The 21260-nt window shown below is 39.0% G+C and overlaps 1 protein-coding gene across 2 annotated transcripts in view; it reads left to right on the forward strand.

Annotated features, from left to right (window-relative positions):
* The first annotated feature begins 279 nt into the window (after positions 1-279).
* The window catches only part of ASMTL (acetylserotonin O-methyltransferase like), a 31983-nt gene continuing 11002 nt past the window's right edge, over positions 280-21260 (forward strand). For both annotated transcript variants that reach the window (XM_026054971.1, XM_026054970.1), the window contains exons 1-9: positions 280-441; positions 2201-2332; positions 4148-4195; positions 4779-4843; positions 7281-7342; positions 9600-9708; positions 15060-15486; positions 19052-19214; positions 20399-20583. In XM_026054971.1, the coding sequence (XP_025910756.1) occupies positions 349-441; positions 2201-2332; positions 4148-4195; positions 4779-4843; positions 7281-7342; positions 9600-9708; positions 15060-15486; positions 19052-19214; positions 20399-20583 (1284 nt within the window). In that variant the 5' untranslated portion in view covers positions 280-348. The remainder of the gene's footprint in view (positions 442-2200; positions 2333-4147; positions 4196-4778; positions 4844-7280; positions 7343-9599; positions 9709-15059; positions 15487-19051; positions 19215-20398; positions 20584-21260) is intronic.

The following is a 21260-nucleotide window of genomic DNA, read 5'->3' on the forward strand; positions in this document are numbered from 1 at the left end:
GATTACCGGAGAAGCTGCAATCTCACGAAGCGGCTCTGCCCCTCACAGCGGCCGCTTTTAAGGGCGCGTTTCTGATCCGCGAGGTCGGCTGGCGCTGGCGGCCCGCCCCCGCCAGGGCGCCCCGCCGCCTGCTCGGGTGCCTCCTCCCGGCTCGCTGGGGAGGGCCCGGCCCGCCGCGGCCGCCCCGCTCCGCCCCGCCGCAACGCCCTATAAGGGCGACGCCCCCACCGCGGAGCCGCACGGCACGGCGGAGCGGAGCGGGACGGGACGGGACGGGACGGGACGGGACGGGACGGGACGGGACGGGAGGCGCGGGTCCGTCCCCGGCCGCCGCCTGTCCCCACGACCATGGCGTTGAAGCCGGTGCTGGGGAAGCTGGTTAGCAAGCGGGTGGTGCTGGCCAGCGCCTCCCCGCGCCGGCAGGAGATCCTCACCAACGCGGTGAGTGCGCCGCGGCCCGTCTCCCCGGAGCAGGGGAAAGGCGCCGCCGTGCTCCCCTCTCCCCCTCCCGGGACCGCCGCTCCGGAACCCGCCAGGCGCTGCGGGCGGGAGGCGCCACGGCGGCGGCGGGAGGCGCGGCGTGCGCAGGCGCCATGCGCGCGCCATGCGCGCGCCGCCGCCGCAGCAGCCGTTAAACGGCTGCGTAGCCCCAGTGCGGGGCTGGTGTTAGCCTCTCGCGTCTGGTCTGCCCTTTGTGCGGGAGGAAGGGGGCGTAAAACTGCGAGCCGTAGCTGTTACAGCAACTGATTTTTCTTCTTTCTTTCTGGGGAGACATGGGGGATTGCTAGTCTTGAAAACTTCCGTGCTGAGCTTTACTGTATGCCGCTGCACACCTGGTAATCTGTACAACAGTTTAGAAACCTGGAGAAGCTTTAAGCTTAAAAACTGCAAGGCAGGCCAAGAGCAATACTGTTTCAGTTTTCAGAGGTGCATGTCTGCTTGCATGTGAAGACATGAAACACTTTGTTCTTATTCCAGCTCTTTTTCCCTCTTAGCCAGGTTTTCTCTGTAAACAAATGCATGTGCCTCARTCTCTTTATACTTGGATTAATGTATGAATGGATTAAAGTATTTCATTGAAGGGAAGGTTATGTAATAGAGCAAATGAAGGACTTGCTCAGACTGGTCAATGCCGTGCCAGCATAATTACTTCTGGCACATAACAGAAAAGTTTGGGAGGTCTTAACACAAACTTCATAAGTAATTAAAGATGTGCTTTTGTTATCATTAATATAATTATACAAACTTAATGCTTAGACTACTGAAAACTTGACTTAGGCTCCTGAAATGTATTTCGGGGGATTATGTGGTGGAGGGGAATAAGGTAACTTTTCCCCCCTGCCTTTTGTTAAGCACTTGTAGTATGTATAGAATGCAGAGGAATCATAAACCCAGATTCAGAACAGTCAGTCTGTGTGAAGAAACATGCAGACCACACTGGAAAGGTTGCAGGTGGATTTTGAATGGTACTCGAGTATGTGTATTATAATGCATGTAGTTTAGGTTGCTCAGTGTTGTATCGGAGAAATTATATTCCTTACAAAATGCAAAGAGAAGGAGGATAGCACAGAGGCAGAAACATGCACTGAATTGTTATTAGAAACATACCCTGTCTGCTGGGTGCAGTGAATTTACRGATATAATCTTCAGGCGGGAAGTAGGAAGAACAAGGTTTCTAGTGACAGAACTACATGCAGATACTGGCTCATCTTGGTTTCCCTATAACCATATGTATAATAAAACATAAATTATGGGTAGTAAAACTTCTATAAAAATGTGTACTAGTATAGGACAAGTAAAGTGCTAAGGATGAACTCAATAAAAACCTCCAGTAGTGGTATAGCCTACTTGTGAAGCGCATAAGTACTATACTGTTTCCTATTTATAGGAGAACAGTGAAATTACATGATTAGTTCTAATAAATAATAAGGGTAAAATGATGTAAGCATGCCATTATAAAAGTTCTTTCTGATTAGGGTGCTTTTTGTTTTGGGCTGCTTGTGCAGGGTATGTATACACAAAACAGTATAATTGAAGGACATTTCCCTCTCCCTGTTCCCCCCCCTCCCCCTTATATGAAGGGGAAACTAAGTTTTAGAAGGAGCTATAATCAAATTTGTATCACTTGTTTAATATCTAGCTTTACAGATTGCTCCCAAGATATTAGGTTGACTCTATGGCTTTCCTTTCTTTGTTGCAGGGTCTGCGATTTGAGGTTGTTCCATCCTGGTTTAAGGAGACTCTTGAAAAGTCATCTTTTGCAGCTCCTTAYGAGTATGCCATAGAAACAGCAAAACAGAAAGCTCTTGAAGTAGCAAACAGAATGCATGTAGTAAGTTACCAGCTATTCCAGCAGTTAGATATTGTCTTTTCCGTGCATGTTATTGTGATTTAATTTGTATGTACTTCTTAGTTGGTCTCTGAGTGTGTTTTCCCAGTAAAAGCAAATGGAAATTTTCTGTCATTTGTGAAAGATAGCTACTGAAATTAACTCGCCTTATCAAAAGGAGATCTGATACCTGAACTGTGGATTTCCACAAGTGGAAGTGGCCTGTATCTCTTGTCAGCAGCACACCTACTCTGACTTGAGACATATAATTGCCAGTTCCTTCCAACAGTCAGGTATGAGACTTGTATCCAGAGTGACTAGTTCTTATCTCGATGGTTGTCCTTTCCAGGTATTTGTTGACTGTGAGGGCAGATTCTATACAAAATACACAGATGTGAATCCAGTGCTTTGCTGTAGTTGTCATTGACCAGTAGTTGTAACAAAAGAGGATTCATGAATATAACGGTGCTAGAGGAATGCTGAAAGATGAGACAAAAATTTGTCTATTATAAAGCACTCTGGAAAAAATTAGGAAATCCTTTTTAAGAAGGGAGAAACTAATATGACTGTAGTCAAAGCAACTGTTGCATTTCCTAAATATCAGAAGCCAGTGATGCAACTCGTACTATCAATGTGATGTTTGACTTCTGCCCTTACCCTTAATCACTGTGTATCAGCATATCAGGCTGTCCTATACAAGGACCTATTCAGAAGTCCACATGATGAGATCCCATAAAATAAGCCATAAGCTGCTAATAATTTCTTAATGATACATTTCTGAAAGCGGAGTATATTTGTCAAACCTATACTGGTGCYAGAAAAGGAATGTTGAACACTTTAAACCACCAGTATTGTCAGATGTCACCATTCCTTGAAGCAAATACTGCATAATCTTTGATCTAAGTTGTTATCCAGGTTTATGTCAACTTCTTTTCAGAGAGTGGTGTGACATTAGCAGAGTGGATTTTAAACCCAAACCTAGCTAATTAACATATACTGGACTTTAATTGCAAAACATTATGCTGGTGATAATGATTTCAAAGCACTTCTCTATACTAGATTTAGAGAAATGATTGTGGAACTAGCCTTACTGTTTTAAGCACATCAACATAAGAGTCACCTCTCTACAAACTTTTTTATGTAATGATCACAGTTACAGAGAAAAGTACTTTTCTCCCATGCATTGTTAAATAATAGTTGTGCAGCTCATAACACACAGATCAAAACTGAGCAATAAGGACAGGTTACAGTTTAAAGCCGAGAAAGAAAGGGCTAAAAGGAACTCTTGTATACCTCTATTTCTCAGTTTCCCCCAAATGGACTGTGTGTTCCCTTTCGATATCTCTGTTTCTTGAAAAAGTAGTTAAAGAAATGTTCTTTGGCAAGACTTGACTAAGCAAACAGAGTTAAAGCCCTCTGGTAATATTTTTATCTCTGATTTCCATACATAAGACACTAGCTTTAAAGGAATTCTAGCTGCCACTTTGAAGATCAAGTTGAGAAGGAAACTGGTTCTTTCCTATATGTATTTGTTCATCAGTAACTTATTTAGACAAAATTGTGACCTGAGAAGGGTCTGCCCAAACCTCCTGATTTCAGCACTTTTACAGTGGTATAAATAGTTACCATTTTGTAAACAGGACAAAAGGAGAAATAGAATGTGTTTGTTTTCAAGTCAGCATAGAGCTGTAAATGTAAAACAGTGAATTTGTTTTGTTACCTTGGTTTTTAAAATGTTCTTTGCTTGCTTGTTTGTTTTGTTTTTTGGGTTTTTTTTTACCGCTTTTTGAGAAATATTCTTTCTCTCTACCTTTGCAGAAACACCTTAGAACTCCTGATATTGTTATAGGAGCAGACACTATTGTGGTAAGAAGTCTTATGTATTTTAGCTTTAATATATGACCAGTACATAAAATACTTGTATCTTTGAGTCTAAAGCTAAAGTTGGAAAACTTTTCACTGAAGTCATCCCTGCAGTACCTGCCAGTTTTATGTCAAAATAGAGATTTGTCACAAAAATTGAGTGTTATGTCTCTTCCAGAGACACCAGTATTAAATAAGTAGTGCCTTAGATCCACTAGTATGTGATATTCTTTTACTGGGCAGCTGTTGACCATCAAGAAGTTTAGAGCATGTAAACTGTCTAATACTGTTTCTTAGCAGACATTGCTTATACTGCGGTCTCCACAGAGAGAGTGAACAGTGAATGACAGAAGTTGAATCACCCTCTTGTTTATGGAAGCTCCTGACAGGGGAGGGTGGCATATAGGGTTACGCTCATTATGCRCTTGTCAGTAAATTATCTGCTCAAGTACCTGTGGTTCTTACTCTACTCAGTAGACGCATGTTGGAAGGCTTGGCTAAAATTATGGTTTCAAAGTCTTGTGTCCTACCTCAGTTTCAGAAAAGTAAGAAATAATAATAGAATATCTTTGTCTTTCTGTTTTAGACTGTGGATGAGCAGATCCTGGAGAAACCAGTTGATAAGCAAGATGCATATAGGATGCTGTCAAGGTCTGTAGTTTTAAATAAGATTCCGAATGTATAACTTAAGCTGTTGTAGCAGGAGCTGTATGGATTCCTTGTAATATATGAAGAACTCCATGGCCACAAATTTTTCATTCTTTTTTCCTAAACAGTACAAGCCAATTCTGCCAYTGGAAAAAGTTAGACCTGCTTTTATCTTGCCCCTGGCTGATGGTTCTTGTTCCTGAACCTTAGGGAGCTGATTAAAACAAATTTTTATTTTATTTTGTTAAAACAAATCTTTTGGTTTTGCTGGGGAAAATCTTCACTCAGATTAGTTTCCAGAGTCATCTTACCACAAGACTACCTATATGCATCAGGTTGTATAAGAAAGGGACRGGGAGGGGAGATGGGGCAGAACCATCACAGTGGTGCTCTGAGGCTTGATGTTTAATGAGAGGATATTGCATGTACAAGAAAATACATATTAATATGTGTTCATTAACTGTTACTTTAAATTCTGTTACCTTGTGTCCTTCAAAGTATCAGGCATAAAAGTGCCCAATTTCCTTAGTTTGACTTTTTTTTCACTAGGTAAATGTCTTTCTAATTTCCTTTCTAATAACGTTCTATAACAGAGTAAACATTTGTCTATTGATTCTTTTATCTTCATATCAAATCCACTTGATACAGAATTTTTGAGGAAAATGAGTTGGGAAGTGTCTTGAACTCCAACTCAGATGTTGGTACTCTGGATTTATAGTTTAACTGAGGGGGAAAAAACTCTATTTCTGTTCAAGTTCTTCATGGGGAGTAGGCTGGTAGTTTTTGAGGCTTCTGTTTCTCTCTCTGGAGCATCCTTTTTCCCTTCAAGCTTAATGTTATCTTCTATCACTTCACAGTCCTGTTCCTCTCTTAACAGAGGAAAAGCTGTTTCACTAGTGCTTTATTTCTTAAATGCCAACTAATTAAAACTCTAGTCACTTTCTTTATGAAAGATGAGATATGATGAATCCACTATTCCTTTGTCTGTGGTGGAAGAGGAGCACCACAACAGATGTATGGAATGTGATCTGATGAAACAAACAAGCTAACTCAAGAATCTTTTAGAGTGAATTCAAGGAGCTTTGTGTCTTTGAAGGTTTTTTCCCCTCTGTAGGTCTTTTTTTTTTTGCTGATGACTTAAGATGCATTTTTCATTCTTGATAGCATGATGCTAACTTCAATAGTAGTATTAAAAGAAAGCAAGTGAGACCAGCATTTGCTCTAGTAGGAGATTCCCAAAGGAATCTGTCTGACAAGGGATTTCTTACCATTATGTGCTTTTTGCTTGGAATCATGCCAAGTTTGGTTATTTTCAAAAGTAGTACTTTTTTTTGCTAAGCTTACTATACTTCTAACATGCAAGTGTTTCTGATTTAAAAAAAAAAAAAAGGTTTAGTAGTTCAATCACTTTAATCATGGATATGAAATGTATTTAAAATTCTTTTTTTATATATATAATTCCTGTTAATTGTGTTCGATATTAGCAGGAAAAAGTACATTGTTCTGACTATATCCAGGATATGTATATGCATATATCCAAGGTGTCAGGCTGAAATATTTACTCCCTAATTTTTCATTTTACAGTTAATCACATTGAATCTTGTGGGAAATGGTAAGAGTGCAGGATGCTTCTGTTCACATTGAKTAATCATCTGGCTAATCTGTATGAGATCATTCCTTAATTAGTCTCTTCAACTCAAGTTCTCGTGCTTTTTATTATACTTCTGTTGTTTATACGTTAGATGTATAAACTGAAAAAGCCCTCAAAGTTAATTAGCCCTCAAAGGCACAGTGTAGCACTCTGAAGCCACAGCAAGAGAGACCATGTTACCTCAGACTTTTCACACAACAGTAGGCTCAGCTGGGAGCTGAGTGTGTCAGTCCTGGGTTAGAGTGAAGATGAACTCTCTTCTACAGTCTGCTTCTGCAGCTCTCACTCACCATAGGATCCTAGTGAGTCAGTCATCCAGATGAAACAAATACATAAGCAGTAGTCATCTACCACTTGTTTAATCAAAGCTGTATCATCTAGCTCTTTATTGTCAACCTTCACTGAAGTTGCCTGTAATGATAGAGGGTTCTCCGCCCCCCCGCCCCCATGCATTTGAAATATTTACTTATCCCTGTGTGTGGTAAATAGATGGATATCACTGACTACTTTCCCAAGTTGTAGACAATGATTTTTGGACATTGGTAGGAGGAAGATTTGAAATAATTGAATCTTTATGGTATTTTTTGGTTTTTTTTTTTTTGCTAGTCTCTTTTCAACTATATTAAAATAAGAAATAAAGTAAAATGTGTGTGTTTAGGATACATCTCGGAGCCACTGAGTGGTTTATTTAGTGGTCTATTTCTCAAGTTGTAACATAGTCATGTATAAGACTTCTGCAGATGACAAATTTCATAAAACTCTTGCTTAATGTGCATTTTTCCCTGATAGGTTGAGTGGGAAGGAGCACAGTGTTTTCACAGGAGTGGCTATTGTACATTGCAGCAGTAAAGGTACATGTGTGTTACTTTGAAATTCAGTGTTTTCTAAAAAAAAAAAAAAAAAAAAATTGCTTTCATAAAGATGATTTGCACAAGTGAAGAAACAGAGGATGGAAACTCTTCATACGCAGCCTGAATTGGCTTCCTGCTCAAGATGAAATTTACCTTATGAACGTGTGTGTGGATATTCCCCACCAAAGCCAACTTTTGTATTGCATTCAGTTTTCACAAAGGAAGGAGGATGACAAAATACAATAGCCTTTACAAGTACTGTCTCTGAAAGCTGTGGGACTAGTCTAGACCCATGTAAATTTGTGGGAATGTCCTAAATGAAATGCAAGCAAGGTACTACAAAATGCACGATTGAGCAGAATCTGATCCGTAATAGCTTTCTTCCTGTGTTCTGCTTACATTTGCTGATGCTTGCAAGAGGTTGCTATATCTGGAGTTACTGCTTTTTTTTTTCTTTTCTTTTTTCCCCTCAATAAATAAAGGAAATTTTAGTCCATTTTTAAGGGATAAGTAAAATAATGGCTTCATTGTTTAATATATCAATCTTCTAATGAACTGTAGGGAGCAATAAATTTATACTCTTTAACAGATAATTTATGTAGTAAATGAGTGGTTTAATGAGCACTACATCATTAATATACTCTTAGGATTGTTTGGTTTGAGGGATTTCATGTTATTTCATGCCAAGTTTTCATTAATGGAACTTCTGCAAGGCTCCCTTCTCAAATTTCACTGGATGCACTCTTTTTCTGTAGACAAATTCTTTATAATTTTCAAAATCTTTATTGGAATGATTGCTTTTAACTCTTATAGCAGAAATAATGCCAACAATTCAGTACCTTATTAATATGTGGGCACAGTAAGAGAAGCTGCTGGAAAAGCTGCTGGAAAAGAAAAATATGTTATCAAGGGGTTCATGTGAACAATAAGGAAAAAATAATCCTGCCATTTTTACTCTAAGAGGAAAGCTAAACATACAGAATTGCAGTGCTGATGCTGTGACAACAAGTCTTATTTGAAGTTTACAAATTTAAGCCAAAGCAGATTCTGATGAGTAAAAATATAATAAATCAGCATATTCCTCAAGCAGTGCAATTAATGGAAGATTTTTCTACAGTACTTTTGGTAGCTGGTAATTATAATACTGTTATTAAGCACTGCATTTATGTAACCAGCTGAACTTTCTTGAGCTGATAGCTTTGTTTATCAACATTGAAAGAATGTTTTTAATCTTCCTATATAACAACTCTTTAATCTAGGTCATTACATGTGTGGGGGGTTTTGTTTGTGTTTTTCTGTACTTACACTGTTAGCAGTTGGATAGCAGTCTTCCCTTGATCTGTACTGTGGATCTCTTACATACTCCGCCTGAGGAATTTCCACTGTTTTAAGAATGATAACTAGAGATCTGCCCAGCAGTAACAAGGGATGCTGACTTTCTTCTTGCAGGGAAGAAGAGTAGAGACAGTCAGTAATCCTTAACATGCTAGTGACCAACTGCATACTTACTTTTGCAAGGCTGCTTTCTTCGGAACATGCTTTGTAACAGCCTCTCTCTGCAGTGATGCCAGATTCAGAGTGTACTCATGCAGGGGGGCCTACACCCAGTTGTGCAGTACTCTGGAACACCTCTGGCTTTCTCACAACTGTTTGCACACATGGAAGTCTGAAATACTTCTCTTATTTCTTTAAAGATGATACTAAGGCTCTACTGTGATTCTGCGGTCATAAAGATTATTACCGTGAGACTTGCTGGATGACTTGAGTCTGCAATACAGATGCAGCTGTGCATCTAGGTGTATATAATAGTTCTAACTATGATGCATTGTTAAGAGTTCTTTAACAATAAAGTTAGAGATGCTTGTGGCCTTTCTTGTATTCAATGTTGGGTGTATGTATTGGCAGCCCATAAATAGCCCTGCAGTCACATAATTAACTTGGAGTGCATCAGGAAGAGCAACCTGCTAGACTAAGATATGGTTACAAAGGTAGAAAATGGAAAAAAATATATATATATTTTATTTTTTTTTGGAAAGTAGTGAGTATGTGCAGAGGGAAGTAAACAGATATGACTCCACTGTCCCTGAAGAGCATTATTAGTCATTCCATATACCTGTTCAGCATCTACTTTTAATTTTTCCCAAGCAAAATTGTCAAATGACTATTAAATGAAATTAACTCTGAGATATGTTACACTTTCTAAACTATTACCTTCATGTCACAATATGTTTGTAGTGAAACCTTTCTCTGGTTGCAGATGATCAGCTGGAGACAGAAGTCACCGATTTCTATGAAGAGACTAAAGTGAAATTTTCTGACCTGTCTGAAGAGCTTTTATGGGAATACATTCATAGTGGGGAGCCAATGTAAGTAAGAGCCTGAAGCTAGCAAACAGTGCTTGAGAATAGGATCGGATATTTTACTAGCATCCACTGTAAAACACTTTGCACTGTGTTCCACAGCATTTTGCTGTGTGTGTGTGTGTGATAGATGATAGCATGGGTGATGCAACGTGGGTTTTCTGTTGTTCTTGTTGTCTAGAACTAGCATTGCTCCAGGGAAACTGAATGACCTTTTTGCTACCCTAACAAATTTGAAAAATGAAGACTGAAATATTCTGGATTACAGCAAGTACTCTTCCAATATACAATTACCTCTCTGTTATCTGACGCATTCGGGGAGCTTGGATACCTGAGATAATGGCTGTAGTTCTCATTAACCATAGTTAGAAGATATTCATTCAAACAAAAATAGGTGAATGGAGGGACTATGAGGGTAATCAGGGTTTTAGAGAGGTTTACTGAAAAAAGATAGAGCTTGGCTTATTTAGCCTAACAAAAAGCAAATGAGGGAATAAGATTAGTCTAAAATACCACTTCTCTGATATAAGAAGCACTGACTTAATTTTCAGTTTTATCCTGGTGGCCAACTTACGCATGCATCCTTATGCCATAAGTAGACTTTTACCTGTTTCCTCTGCCCTTGCATTTATACCAGTTATTTACAGAGTACATTCTTCCCACAGAAGTAGTAAAGAATGAGAGCATAATGCCTAACTACTTTTAAGATAAGGCTGACCAGTTTCTAAACAAATTAATTATTTGGAGACAACAAGGGAATTCATGTGATAATACAGAATTTGCCTTTCCCTTCTGCTAGAAAAAGCTTAGAAAAGGCAAATCAGGCCATGGTTAGTACTGTGGACTGTGTCTGAAGGTGAACATTTCATTCTGTAACTTCAATTCTGATTGTGTTATATCAGCTGTGGTGTTTCATTACGCTTGGTTTTGGCACAGAATAATATAGTCGCACTTTACTGCAAAAGGAAGAACCAGTATAAGCTTTGGATGTGTCTAAGTGTTTGTGTATGAATCGGGCATATTTTTGGAACATGTAAGGTGCTGAGCTCACTAAGAAGAGTGAAGTGAATTTGGATTATGCAGAAAAAAATGCTTTGGAGAGAATACAGTTTATAACAGAAAATCCTAGTTATGTTTTTTGGAAGGTTTATCTTTAGTATGCTGCTGATGGGAAAGTTGCAATTTGAAGGGGAAATGACCAAGGATTTTTGGAAAGAATGACGGGTTTAGAAATATTTTGAATGTTCTGATTATTTCCTCTGGAATAGAATATGCTAAAACAGTACTGTGGTGCGGCAAAATGGCTGAGCAGGATTGGTTAGTCCTGTTCATTCTACGAACAGGATTTGTGATAGCAAAAAAGTTTCTCGGGGGACTGGAAGTTCAGAGAATATACTTCACCACTCTCTGGAGCAGAAGTCAATCAATCTTAAGTTGTACAGTCAGGAGTAGGAAGCATTTTCTGTCTGCATGTGAAGGAGGTAACTTAATGTAGTGTCCTGTAAATTGTGCAAAACAGTAAGTGCCCAGTAAGGAGAAGTTTCTCTCATGCCCTTTTTCATGCAGCCATCCATACAGGTTGTACTCTTGTGCAACAAGTGCATATGTGCTTATGGCTTTTAAAACACTATTGCAGTTCAAATGACCATTTGTTAATATTTTTAAATGAGAATATAACTTAATTTTTCATGTAATCGTTAAATCTTTTATGACTTCACAAAAAAAAATTTGGTACAGTTCTGTGCTGTTGAGGATTGGATTGAGTTGTCATTATAGCAAGAATAAAATTGGCATATAAAATATTGTATAAAACAGTCACTAGTGAGAGATAGGAACTAATTCTAAAAGTATATTGCTGATTTAAAATAAAAAAAGGGGAGACCACTCTCAAGGTAGGCTGTGGTGAGAATAAAATCCTCCAATGTTTTGGCTGCAGAAAGATGGACTTTTCCTTTTTTTGGTTTGTCCCTGCTCTTCTTTCTGATCAAGGATTTTCTGCTGGCTGGCAGGATCTCTTTCCTCCTTTCTGGCTCTTTGTAGAAAGAGAGCTGGACCATAGTGATTCTAAATATTTCTGGCTTGTATAATGAGTGGACTTGTTTTCTGCTAGCCTCTTTGGCCTAGCTTTTTATTCTGTAATCTTTTCCCCTTGTGAACAGCTTCTTCTGTCTCTGCTCACAGCTTCCAGTCTGAATATATTAAAATGAATGTGAGTTTTGGTAGCTCTGTTGGCTCTGAATAGTGGTAATGAAACCAAAAGGACTTCACTGCAGTTTGGGAAAGAGATGAATACAGAGCCCAGAGCAGTTTCAGATTTAGGTATGAAGTAATAAAATGCAGAATATAAATTTCTAAATTTCTTTCCTTGCATGATTTCTCCAAGAGTTGTTTCCTTCAAAATTATAGGATGTAAGTAAATAGATCTTTTAGATTGTGAAAGTAATTAGTCTAAGAGCACAGATTAGTACATGGACAGCTTGAGATTTTTTGAACGTCACAGAGCATAGGATTCAAAAATCCCAGCCTATACATACAGGCACAGGGTTACAGAAGTAAAGCAAGTTGCACCCTCCTTACACAAGAATTAATTCTGAATCTTTTCTTAATTTATCATGTTGTTGCAGTTGACTCCTCTGCTGAATGTGGAACAACTCTTTCATACAGAACTCGTTAACAAATCTGTTTCTTGCAAATCAGCTGGGGTGGGCAGGTACGAGTTGTCTGTTTAATTGGCCAATGGAAACAGGACTCTCCTGGGTTCCATGATGTGTGTATGCTGACTAGGCATCTAGCTATTGCTTCTCCCAAGAGATGAGGCTCAATTTCACTTCTCTTCCCCTCTGTGGGGAGAGTAACTGTGCTTTACAAAAAACATTAACTTCGGACTAAAAGGAACTACAGCTGGGACTTGTACAACTTGTTTGCAGTGAAGATGACTAATTAAAATTGGATACCCTGGGGTCCCCTGGTAGTTGTTAGAAAGGGACAAGAAATCTTAGCATACATCTTCTGACTTATTTTAAATGTTTGCTTCAGTGGAGATTAATTGTTCATGATGTATCTGTTTCTGTTGACTTTTAGTGTAGCCCTGAGTCACTAGCTCAGATGGACTCTGTCTAATGTGGCCTGAACTTTCTCCACTTCTCTAGTAACTCTGAACATATGGGCCAAGACAGGTATGACAAGTCACACATGGCTTGCTTCTTTTGGAAACCAACCTGAAACCCAACCAAGTATCTCTCGTCATCTGAGGAACAATAATACCTGTCAGTGCAATAGTGATTATTTAATCTTTTGCTCTGCATCGGACAATTCAAATATATCTGAACATGTAGATGTATTATTTTGGTGGTGTGAGCAAAGCAGTTCTACAGCTGATAAATTTTGCATTTTCAAGTTTTTTACCTGCATTCTGCCTCTTTCTTCAACTTCTTCCCCACTCTCTCCATTTTTGAAATCATTAGATGTTGCACGCATTCCTGTTGAAATTGCGTATCCCCTACAAAGGTCAGTTATTGTAAAACATTTTGGTCACAGCAGTGATCTTGAAAGATGCATTTCTGTTATGTTGAATACAAATTAGTTGCGGTTGTGTCTGCTAACTTTAAGGCTTCATTTAAAACAGTAATATACCAATAAAAGCATGCAGTTACAAAAGCTGATGGGATTAGGTAGTTGACTGCAGGAGCCAGTTATTATGAGTRATAACTGGCTAATAACTGACTAATAAATACTGATATGATCTGTATATTAGCACTGGGGACACTAGTTTAAAAATCAGTGGAACTGTTAATTGATAACTACATAGCCTCGTGTTTTTGAACTAGAAGCTGTGGCTGTAGTAGAGGATCCTACTCTGGATCCCATGCCAGAAGACGAAGTTTCTATAGAAAAATAAAGACKTGGCTGATTGTGTTAAAGTTCTGTCTAGGATATCTCTTCCGTTGATGGCCAGAACATATCTCTTGCCTTCCTGTCAGCATATGCCAGAACAACTTCATCATACTGGAGTGTTGTTTCATTTAAAAATGGACTTTTCAGTGACAAGATTATCTGTAATTCAGACAGTGTAAGTCTTCAACATGGTATATAAAATATTCCTTCTTTTACAACAACAGACCTATATGGTGCTGATCAAAATGCAGGCTGATTGCAATGTTAACAGAAAAGCCTCATTCCCTAGTTTGTAGTAATTCAAAATCCCRTTTGTTGTGATATTGATGATTCTTTTGTTTCTCCCTGGGATACTATCTGAAGGGCAATCTGGAAATACGTTATGAGAAAATATGAAGAGCTGGTTCTGATCAAATCTAAGACCAGGAATCTACTATACCTCTTTTGTGTAGTAATCTGTTCTTTTACAAGTACTTGCATAATTCCATACTATCAGAAGTCAGCACATCTGAATAAAAATGTCTGATCTTTAGTTTCAAAGCTCTCTAACTGAGGCTTTCATGTTCTAACATTATCATGTAGTAAACATAATTCTAGCTGCCATGTTCCTTAGATGTGAACAGTAAAATTGTTGGGTCTATCACAGCTTATCGACATGTGTGCAGTTCCATTCCAGACAGTGGAATTTGTATACTTGCATCTGAAGAGAAATTAGATGTCCAAGGCTACTCCCCGTGAAATACATACTTGTGCCAAAGTATTTGTATTACCATGACATCTAAGAAGACATTGTAGAGAACCACAGCTTTACTGATTTCATTGAGGTTACACAAGATTTGGATATGGCAGAGAGGATAGTAGTGGATTTTGTATTTGAACAGGACTTTCTTGGAGAGGAGCAACCTATCTTCCTTCATTTTTGATCCTCACATGACTGAGAGCCAAAAGACACATACCATAATCCTCTGAGATCTGGGATGTCTTCTTCAGTCTGAGCTCCTTTTGGGGCTAACAAATCACTGAGGATCTTTCATCCTGTTGTGGAATAGGGCTAGAGCCGCTGTGCAGTTGGGTGACTCAGTGGCAATGTTGGTCTCAGTGATGCTTGTTATCTTTCCTGTGTAGCCAGGACTTGGAGAATGCTGGGTAACCCATGGCAACAGTCTGACTGCAGTCAGATGATGTAGCTCCATTTTAGGGGATTACAGCACTTGGACTATCTGAGGCTCATGGACCTTAGGCTACCCACCCCTAATAGAAACATTGATCCTTGTATTTATATTGCAATTCATGAATTGAAATGTTGAGCCTAATTAGCAGTTTTAATCCCCTCTAATTTGAGCCTGCTAGTTTCTATGCCAGATTCTGCAGTACTGGCGGATTACTCTGTGCTACCTTTACTCTTAACTTCTATCCTAACCATAGTTAAATACAGCTTTTTTTTGTATATTTTCTCTCCCCAGGGACAAAGCTGGTGGATATGGAATCCAGGCCCTTGGTGGAATGTTAGTTGAGTATGTCCATGGAGACTTCTTGAATGTGGTGGGATTTCCTCTGAATCACTTCTGCAAAAAGCTAGTAGACTTGTACTGTCCGCCCCCTAAACATAGTATACACCATATAAAACATGACTCTATTCCTTCTGTGGACACTTTTGAGAACCTAAGCGATGGAGAAAGTGAATCTTCAAATTTTGCAGAGCATAAAGGTGCTAACAAGTTGGACAGTAGTAGCACACATCCTTCAGGACCTGTCTACAGTTCAGGAGACAGTTACCATGTCAAAACTGGTTTTATGGTGCCATTGGAAAATCAGAATGGAGTGTTGGAAAATGCAGCAAAATTCCCATCTACGATTCTAGAGCTGATGGATGGTTTTAGAGCTTCAAAGGTAAAAACAAACAAAATCCTCCAGAAATCCTACTCACTACTGTTCCTACTAATGTATGATTGTTTAGCAGGTAATGTGAAATGTTTGAGCTTGGGTAAAAATGTCTTAATAACTAAGCATAAGTTCTAGAGAGTCTAAAACTGAAATAGCTGAAATTTCTGGTATGGCAAAGTGTTTTCAGTATTGGCTTTCATCTGTTCTGTGGAACTTGAACTACCTGCATGATATTAATCTTCTGATTTGAGAAGTAAAAAAGGACACAGTTCTCCCCTCTCCACCCCCAAAGGACTTGCATGTTTTGCCTCAGATGTGCACTTTGAAATTCTGCTTCTGGGGTGGTTGTGTGTGTGTGTCTAGGAAATAGCACCCAAGGGACCCCTTTGCCCCACCATATGTACCTTTTTTCATCTTGTCTAATTCAGTGTAGTATATGCAAGATTGTGGTTTATTTTCCAGTAGCTATATCGGTGATTCAGGCTCTGGTACATATGCATGTTAAGCGTGAGGCTCCAATGTAACAGCACTCTCAGAAATGTATTATGTAAAGTTTACTCAGTAAATGCTTTTAAGAAATGTGCATTTCTTACTAATTATTTGAGGGGTTGGTGGGTGTTCCCACCTGCCCCTCCCCCCCCCACCCCAATCACAGGAGCACAGTCACGTGTAGAGTTAACTTTCTAGATACTGTTTGCAGAAAAAGCACATTATAGGTTTAATTCATCTCTCTATTATTTATTTAAAATATATACAATGCTTGTCACTCTTTTCCTTCCTTTAACACTTAATTCTTTGCATTATGATTCTGTGGAAGATCTTAATCACTTTTTCATTTCTTATTTATGAAATTCTCTATATCCTGTTTCATATTCAGGATATTTTTAGCTGATAATGCAATAGCTGATGGAGACATGCACATAATGGAGTCTACAAACTGAAGATCACATGCTCTGTCTAGCGGCCAAGTGTGATGGGAAAGGAGTAGTTGGATGCTTTAAAAACTATGCCAAGTTTTCTACTTAGAGCTCCAGTGTAGTTCAGACAGTGGTGAAGAAGGTGAAGGAGAAATGAGTATTCTAAGCAGATCAGTGATCCATCAGGTCATTTATGCTTCAGGAAGAGGTGAAAAAATGGAAGTGTCAGTGAAATGACAAACCAGGTTCTAAAGAGAGACTGTACCTTGGCCAGGGTGGGGCGGGGGGACAGGGACAAAAAACAATAGGCAATGGTTCTGCTGAAGCAGCAGAAAAAGTTGTACTCGGACATGAAGGAAAACCATAGTATGTGATCACTGTAGATCTGTGGGTGAGCTGCTTGCAGGCATGCAAAGAAAGCAGGACTGAAATTTGGGATAAAGCAGCCTTGAGACTGAGTTTGTGAATACTTGCATAATGTGTAAAAGTGAAGTGTGGCTGTCTCCTGCAGAAAATAATACAGATCTTAAGGAAACACTAAGAGGTTTTCTACAGTATGTTCAGGTATTACAGGAGACTGCTGTGTGTTAGGCTGTAAATTGAAGCAATTACCTCTTTCTTAGTTATATACAAAATRCATTTAAGTGAATTGAAACCTGATATGATCAAATGAAAATGCCAATTAAGTGGGCAGCAGCAGCAGGCTATATTAGCAGGTATTGCCAGGGCTAGTGCCAGACTCTTCAAGCAAGATGTATTCATAGGGAGCATATTTTGATGTATTTGAAAGAGTAGGATGCTGCATAGTATTTCTCAAAGTTAAATGCAAAATATGGAGAATCGCTAGCATTTTGTTTATGCACATTATATATGCTGTTGATTGTGATGTAATGCTGAAGTTCTGTGCAATGGAAGAGACAGAGGCAACTGTAAATAGAAGCAGAAAACAAGTTTGTTTGTTTGTTTGTTTTTTCCCCTCCAGAAATCTAGCTTAAAGTCCTAGTGTGAAGAACTAAGTCTCATGTTGAGCCAATGGGAATTATTTTACTTTTCTTTTCTTTTTTCTTTTTTTTTTTTTTCCCCCATGGCTTGAATTTTCTAAAATTAATCACCAGTTGTGATGAACTATTTCTGTTATCTCTCAAACCTCAACTCACTCCATGTGTAGAATAAGAATAACTGCACAAAAGCATCTAGTTTGATAAAAGTTCTCAGTATCTATATCATCTTGATTCCTAACTTTTATTTCCATCTTTATAAAGCAGATGGAAGTCTCCTGCAGAGGAAGAAAAAAATGCCACTTACTTTACTCCTAAGGGCTGCTGTCACAGAACAGTAGAGCATCAAGATTAAATCACACTTTTTAATTAAATGTAACATGTTTGGTTTCTTTTTTTTCTTTTTCTTTTTTTTTTTCCCCTCTTCCCTCTTTGATTTGAAACTGAGAGTTACAGAATGGTAGAAAGTGTTTTGGATCTGCCAAGGTTTTGACTGTATCTTCTTGCCTTCTCTTTCCTCTTCTTGGMTTTATATCCAGGCGGTATTGGTCCAAAGATTGGGCAGGTCTTGGAAGCCAAATGGTAGTAGACCAGATACAGTTGGCTCAGTATTGTGAAGGTTTAGGTTCTAATAAACCCTGACTCTACATTATTGCTGGGATAACAGAGGAAACTTTTTTTAAAAAAAAGGCTACAAACTTGCATGTGTGCACATGTACACACCATCCTCCCAATTTAATTTTTCTCCTTTTGATTTTTATTAAACAGAATGTAAACTCCTTTTTATCCTGACAGCCTTTGATTTTTAACATGTTATAGTTGCCTACAGTTGCTAAGAAATGGATTCAGTGACTATTCTGTGTTTCCATGCTTTTGTTCTACATCAGTTCCTTGGTTTTAGGTGTTAACTTTTCAATGTTCTGCTTCAGAACACTGAAGCTACAAAATTGGAGAGGTATACAAATTGAGAGATGTATATTATCACATCATTAATGTTCCTCTCCAACTAATAAATTTCTCTACAAATTCAGTTGAGTTTTTTTTCAACCTACACAGCTGCATTGTATGTGGGGGGTTTTTCCCACAGTCAGGCAATAACTATTCTGTCCCCATTCCTTATGTATCTGTCCTGTTGAGGGGCACAATACAGTAGAATTGTGCCCTTAAGTTTTATTCCTGCAAATTAAACAAAGACCAATCTTTTCATAGTACCTGGAGCTGTTACGCTACATTAGTGGGGCTTTCCAGTTCTTTACATTTTTAGACAAATCAAATTTACTTTTTCTATGGGCTTTCTTTGGCATCAGTTCAGAAATATGCTTAAGCATGTTTGACTTTATGGAACATGCTTATAGCTAGGCGTATGCTAAATATCTGAATAAACAGATCTCCCTTATACAAAATCTGTAGATTGTTCCAGTATCTTTCATGTTCCTCTGTCTCCCAGTGTCACTTAGCTAAAGATACTGAAACCTTCTTGGAGAGGAAAGGAAGCTTATCATAGCAGTTAGAAGTTCTTTGTTACACTCTTGCACAACTACTTTTCTTTAGGAATAATACTTCTAGGATGTGTTTGTCCAGGACAAAAAGTAGAGTTTTGTTTCTTGATTGCAGTTTTTTTAATGTAACTGATTAACAAGTACTTCCTACACACAGGCTCTGTTTGTAGCCTCTAAGCTGAAGGTTTTTGATCGTCTGAAAGATAAAGGTTCACTGAATGCTGGGGATGTTGCAAATGAGGTTGGCTCGTCCCTGTGTGGAACAGAAAGACTCCTTGATGCGTGTGCTGCTCTTGGATTGCTGGAGAAAACACCTCAGGGTGACTTTTCTTTTTTTTTTTAATAAAAAGAGGGAGAGTGAAGAGATGAGGGAGGAAAAAGGATCAAACTGGTCAGGCTGTGCTTTTTACCTCCTTGGTCTCATTAGTCAGGGGAGAAGGGTTCCCCTAAACTACATATAGCACTGGAAAAATGCCTTGATCACTGCTGTATCCCAGGGACCAACCTGATGTTGTGGGTAACTTGGAGTTGGGGGGAGGGGGAGGGAAATAATCCCACCAGTGAAATGGTGGAAGCTGGAATTGTTTTATCTGGGGGCAGGCACTTCTAAATGAGCACTTCAGGCCTCCTTTCTTGGAATCCTGGGATCACTGRTGACACTGACATCTAGGTACTGTACCCCACTTCCTCGCTGGACACAATACTGACCACTGCCAAATTCTAAGAAAAATCTGCATGGGCAGTCCCAGGGAACATTGTAAATAGCCCGAATGTATGGTATAAAATAAGGACCGAGTTCTCTTTCCTGCTGTAGCAGTATAGAATCACAAACTTCAGCAGAGCATCAGGATATTACTGAGAGGAGAGCTCTGCAATATGTCTGTCTTCATGGGCAACAATTTAAACTTTAGCGCCCCTCACCATGGCACAATGGTTGAAGGTGTGTGTAGATGAGGCAGTCAGTAACAGGATTAACTTTTTCAGTCTGCACTGCATACTTAGAAGTTTCCATATGTATTGCTTGAGTGGTAAGCCTTGAAAAGGTCAAGTACCAAGAAGAGGAAATAAAAGCCTTTCAACTCCTTTAGAGGACAAGACCAAGGAGAAAGCCCTAAAGGCAAAACTTGATGGAGAAAGCTTGAATTTAAGGGAAAGAGGAGGCATAATCTAAGAGAAATGTAGTCAAGAATGAGAAACTTCAGATAGTCTTCCCTCAATATTAGGTGTATAATTGAGACACTCTAGCAAGAAAAAAAAGTGCCTGTCCATCTTTTGGCACTTACATTTCTTATAAAAATGAAGTCCTTAGTGGATTATGTTCCTCTAAGAATGAGAAGACTTTACAACTATTTCATAGGAGTGATTGTACAAAGAAGATACTGTGATCCCAAGATTGCTATTTACTAGCTACTTGATAACTGTCAGTTAGTATCTGAAGGCATGTTTTCATGTGCAGCTACAAGCACTGAAACAAAACTAATTACAATTGTTTTCTTTACGTAAGGTTACAGTAATACAGACTCAGCAAATACCTATCTGACGTCAGATGGTAAATACTCACTTCATGGCTACGTTATCCACTCTAATGACCACCTTTGGCCTCTCTTTACAAACCTGGAATCTGCTGTCAAAGAAGGAACCAGGCAGAACCATCGAGCCTTTGGAAAGAAAACAGAAGATTTATTTAAGGTAGTATAAACTCTTATTTGTATCAAAAGTAGTTGTGAGGGGCTCAGGAAAAACTGATCTAGGGCAAAATGAAGACTGAACTGTCTAAGGAAGTAGGTGAATCTCTGGATACTAGAAACACAGTCAATGTAACTTCCAAGTCCCACACTTCTGTTCCCTTCAACTTTAATTGTGCAGGCTTTAGGCTTGAACATGCCTAAACAATCACAGAGTATATTAGAAAGTTCAAGAGTGTTGAAGAAAATTGTCTGGCTAAAGTTTTGCCTGTCCAGCTGACACGTTCCCAGAACAACCTCTGGGCATGTTTAACTTACTCATGTGTAGCCTTATGTAACACCAGGTAGTACCTATCACATGTGCACTCCTTCTGGCACTGAAAGCTGATCATGCAGTACTGGTGTGAGCAAAGATCCAGTGCAGTATGTGCTGACTGCATTTTCAAAGTTCTCTTTAAAGTCATTTTGTACAAATGCAATAGAGAAAGGATCCGGTCTGTTTTATTTAGGCTGTAACTTGGTATATACTTCAAGCTGGCATATACCATTGTTAAGAAATGCAGTCCTTCCCTCTATTTGTTTCCATCTCTGTAGCATTCTTTCCCTTATGCTAGCGCAGGTGAATGTGCTAGGACTGGGGAATCACTTAGGGCTATATCTAGCCTTAAATAGTCAGTTCTC

Source organism: Apteryx rowi, unplaced genomic scaffold (genome assembly GCF_003343035.1).
Source record: "Apteryx rowi isolate R43461 unplaced genomic scaffold, aptRow1 scaffold_979, whole genome shotgun sequence".
Classification (NCBI taxonomy): domain Eukaryota; kingdom Metazoa; phylum Chordata; class Aves; order Apterygiformes; family Apterygidae; genus Apteryx; species Apteryx rowi.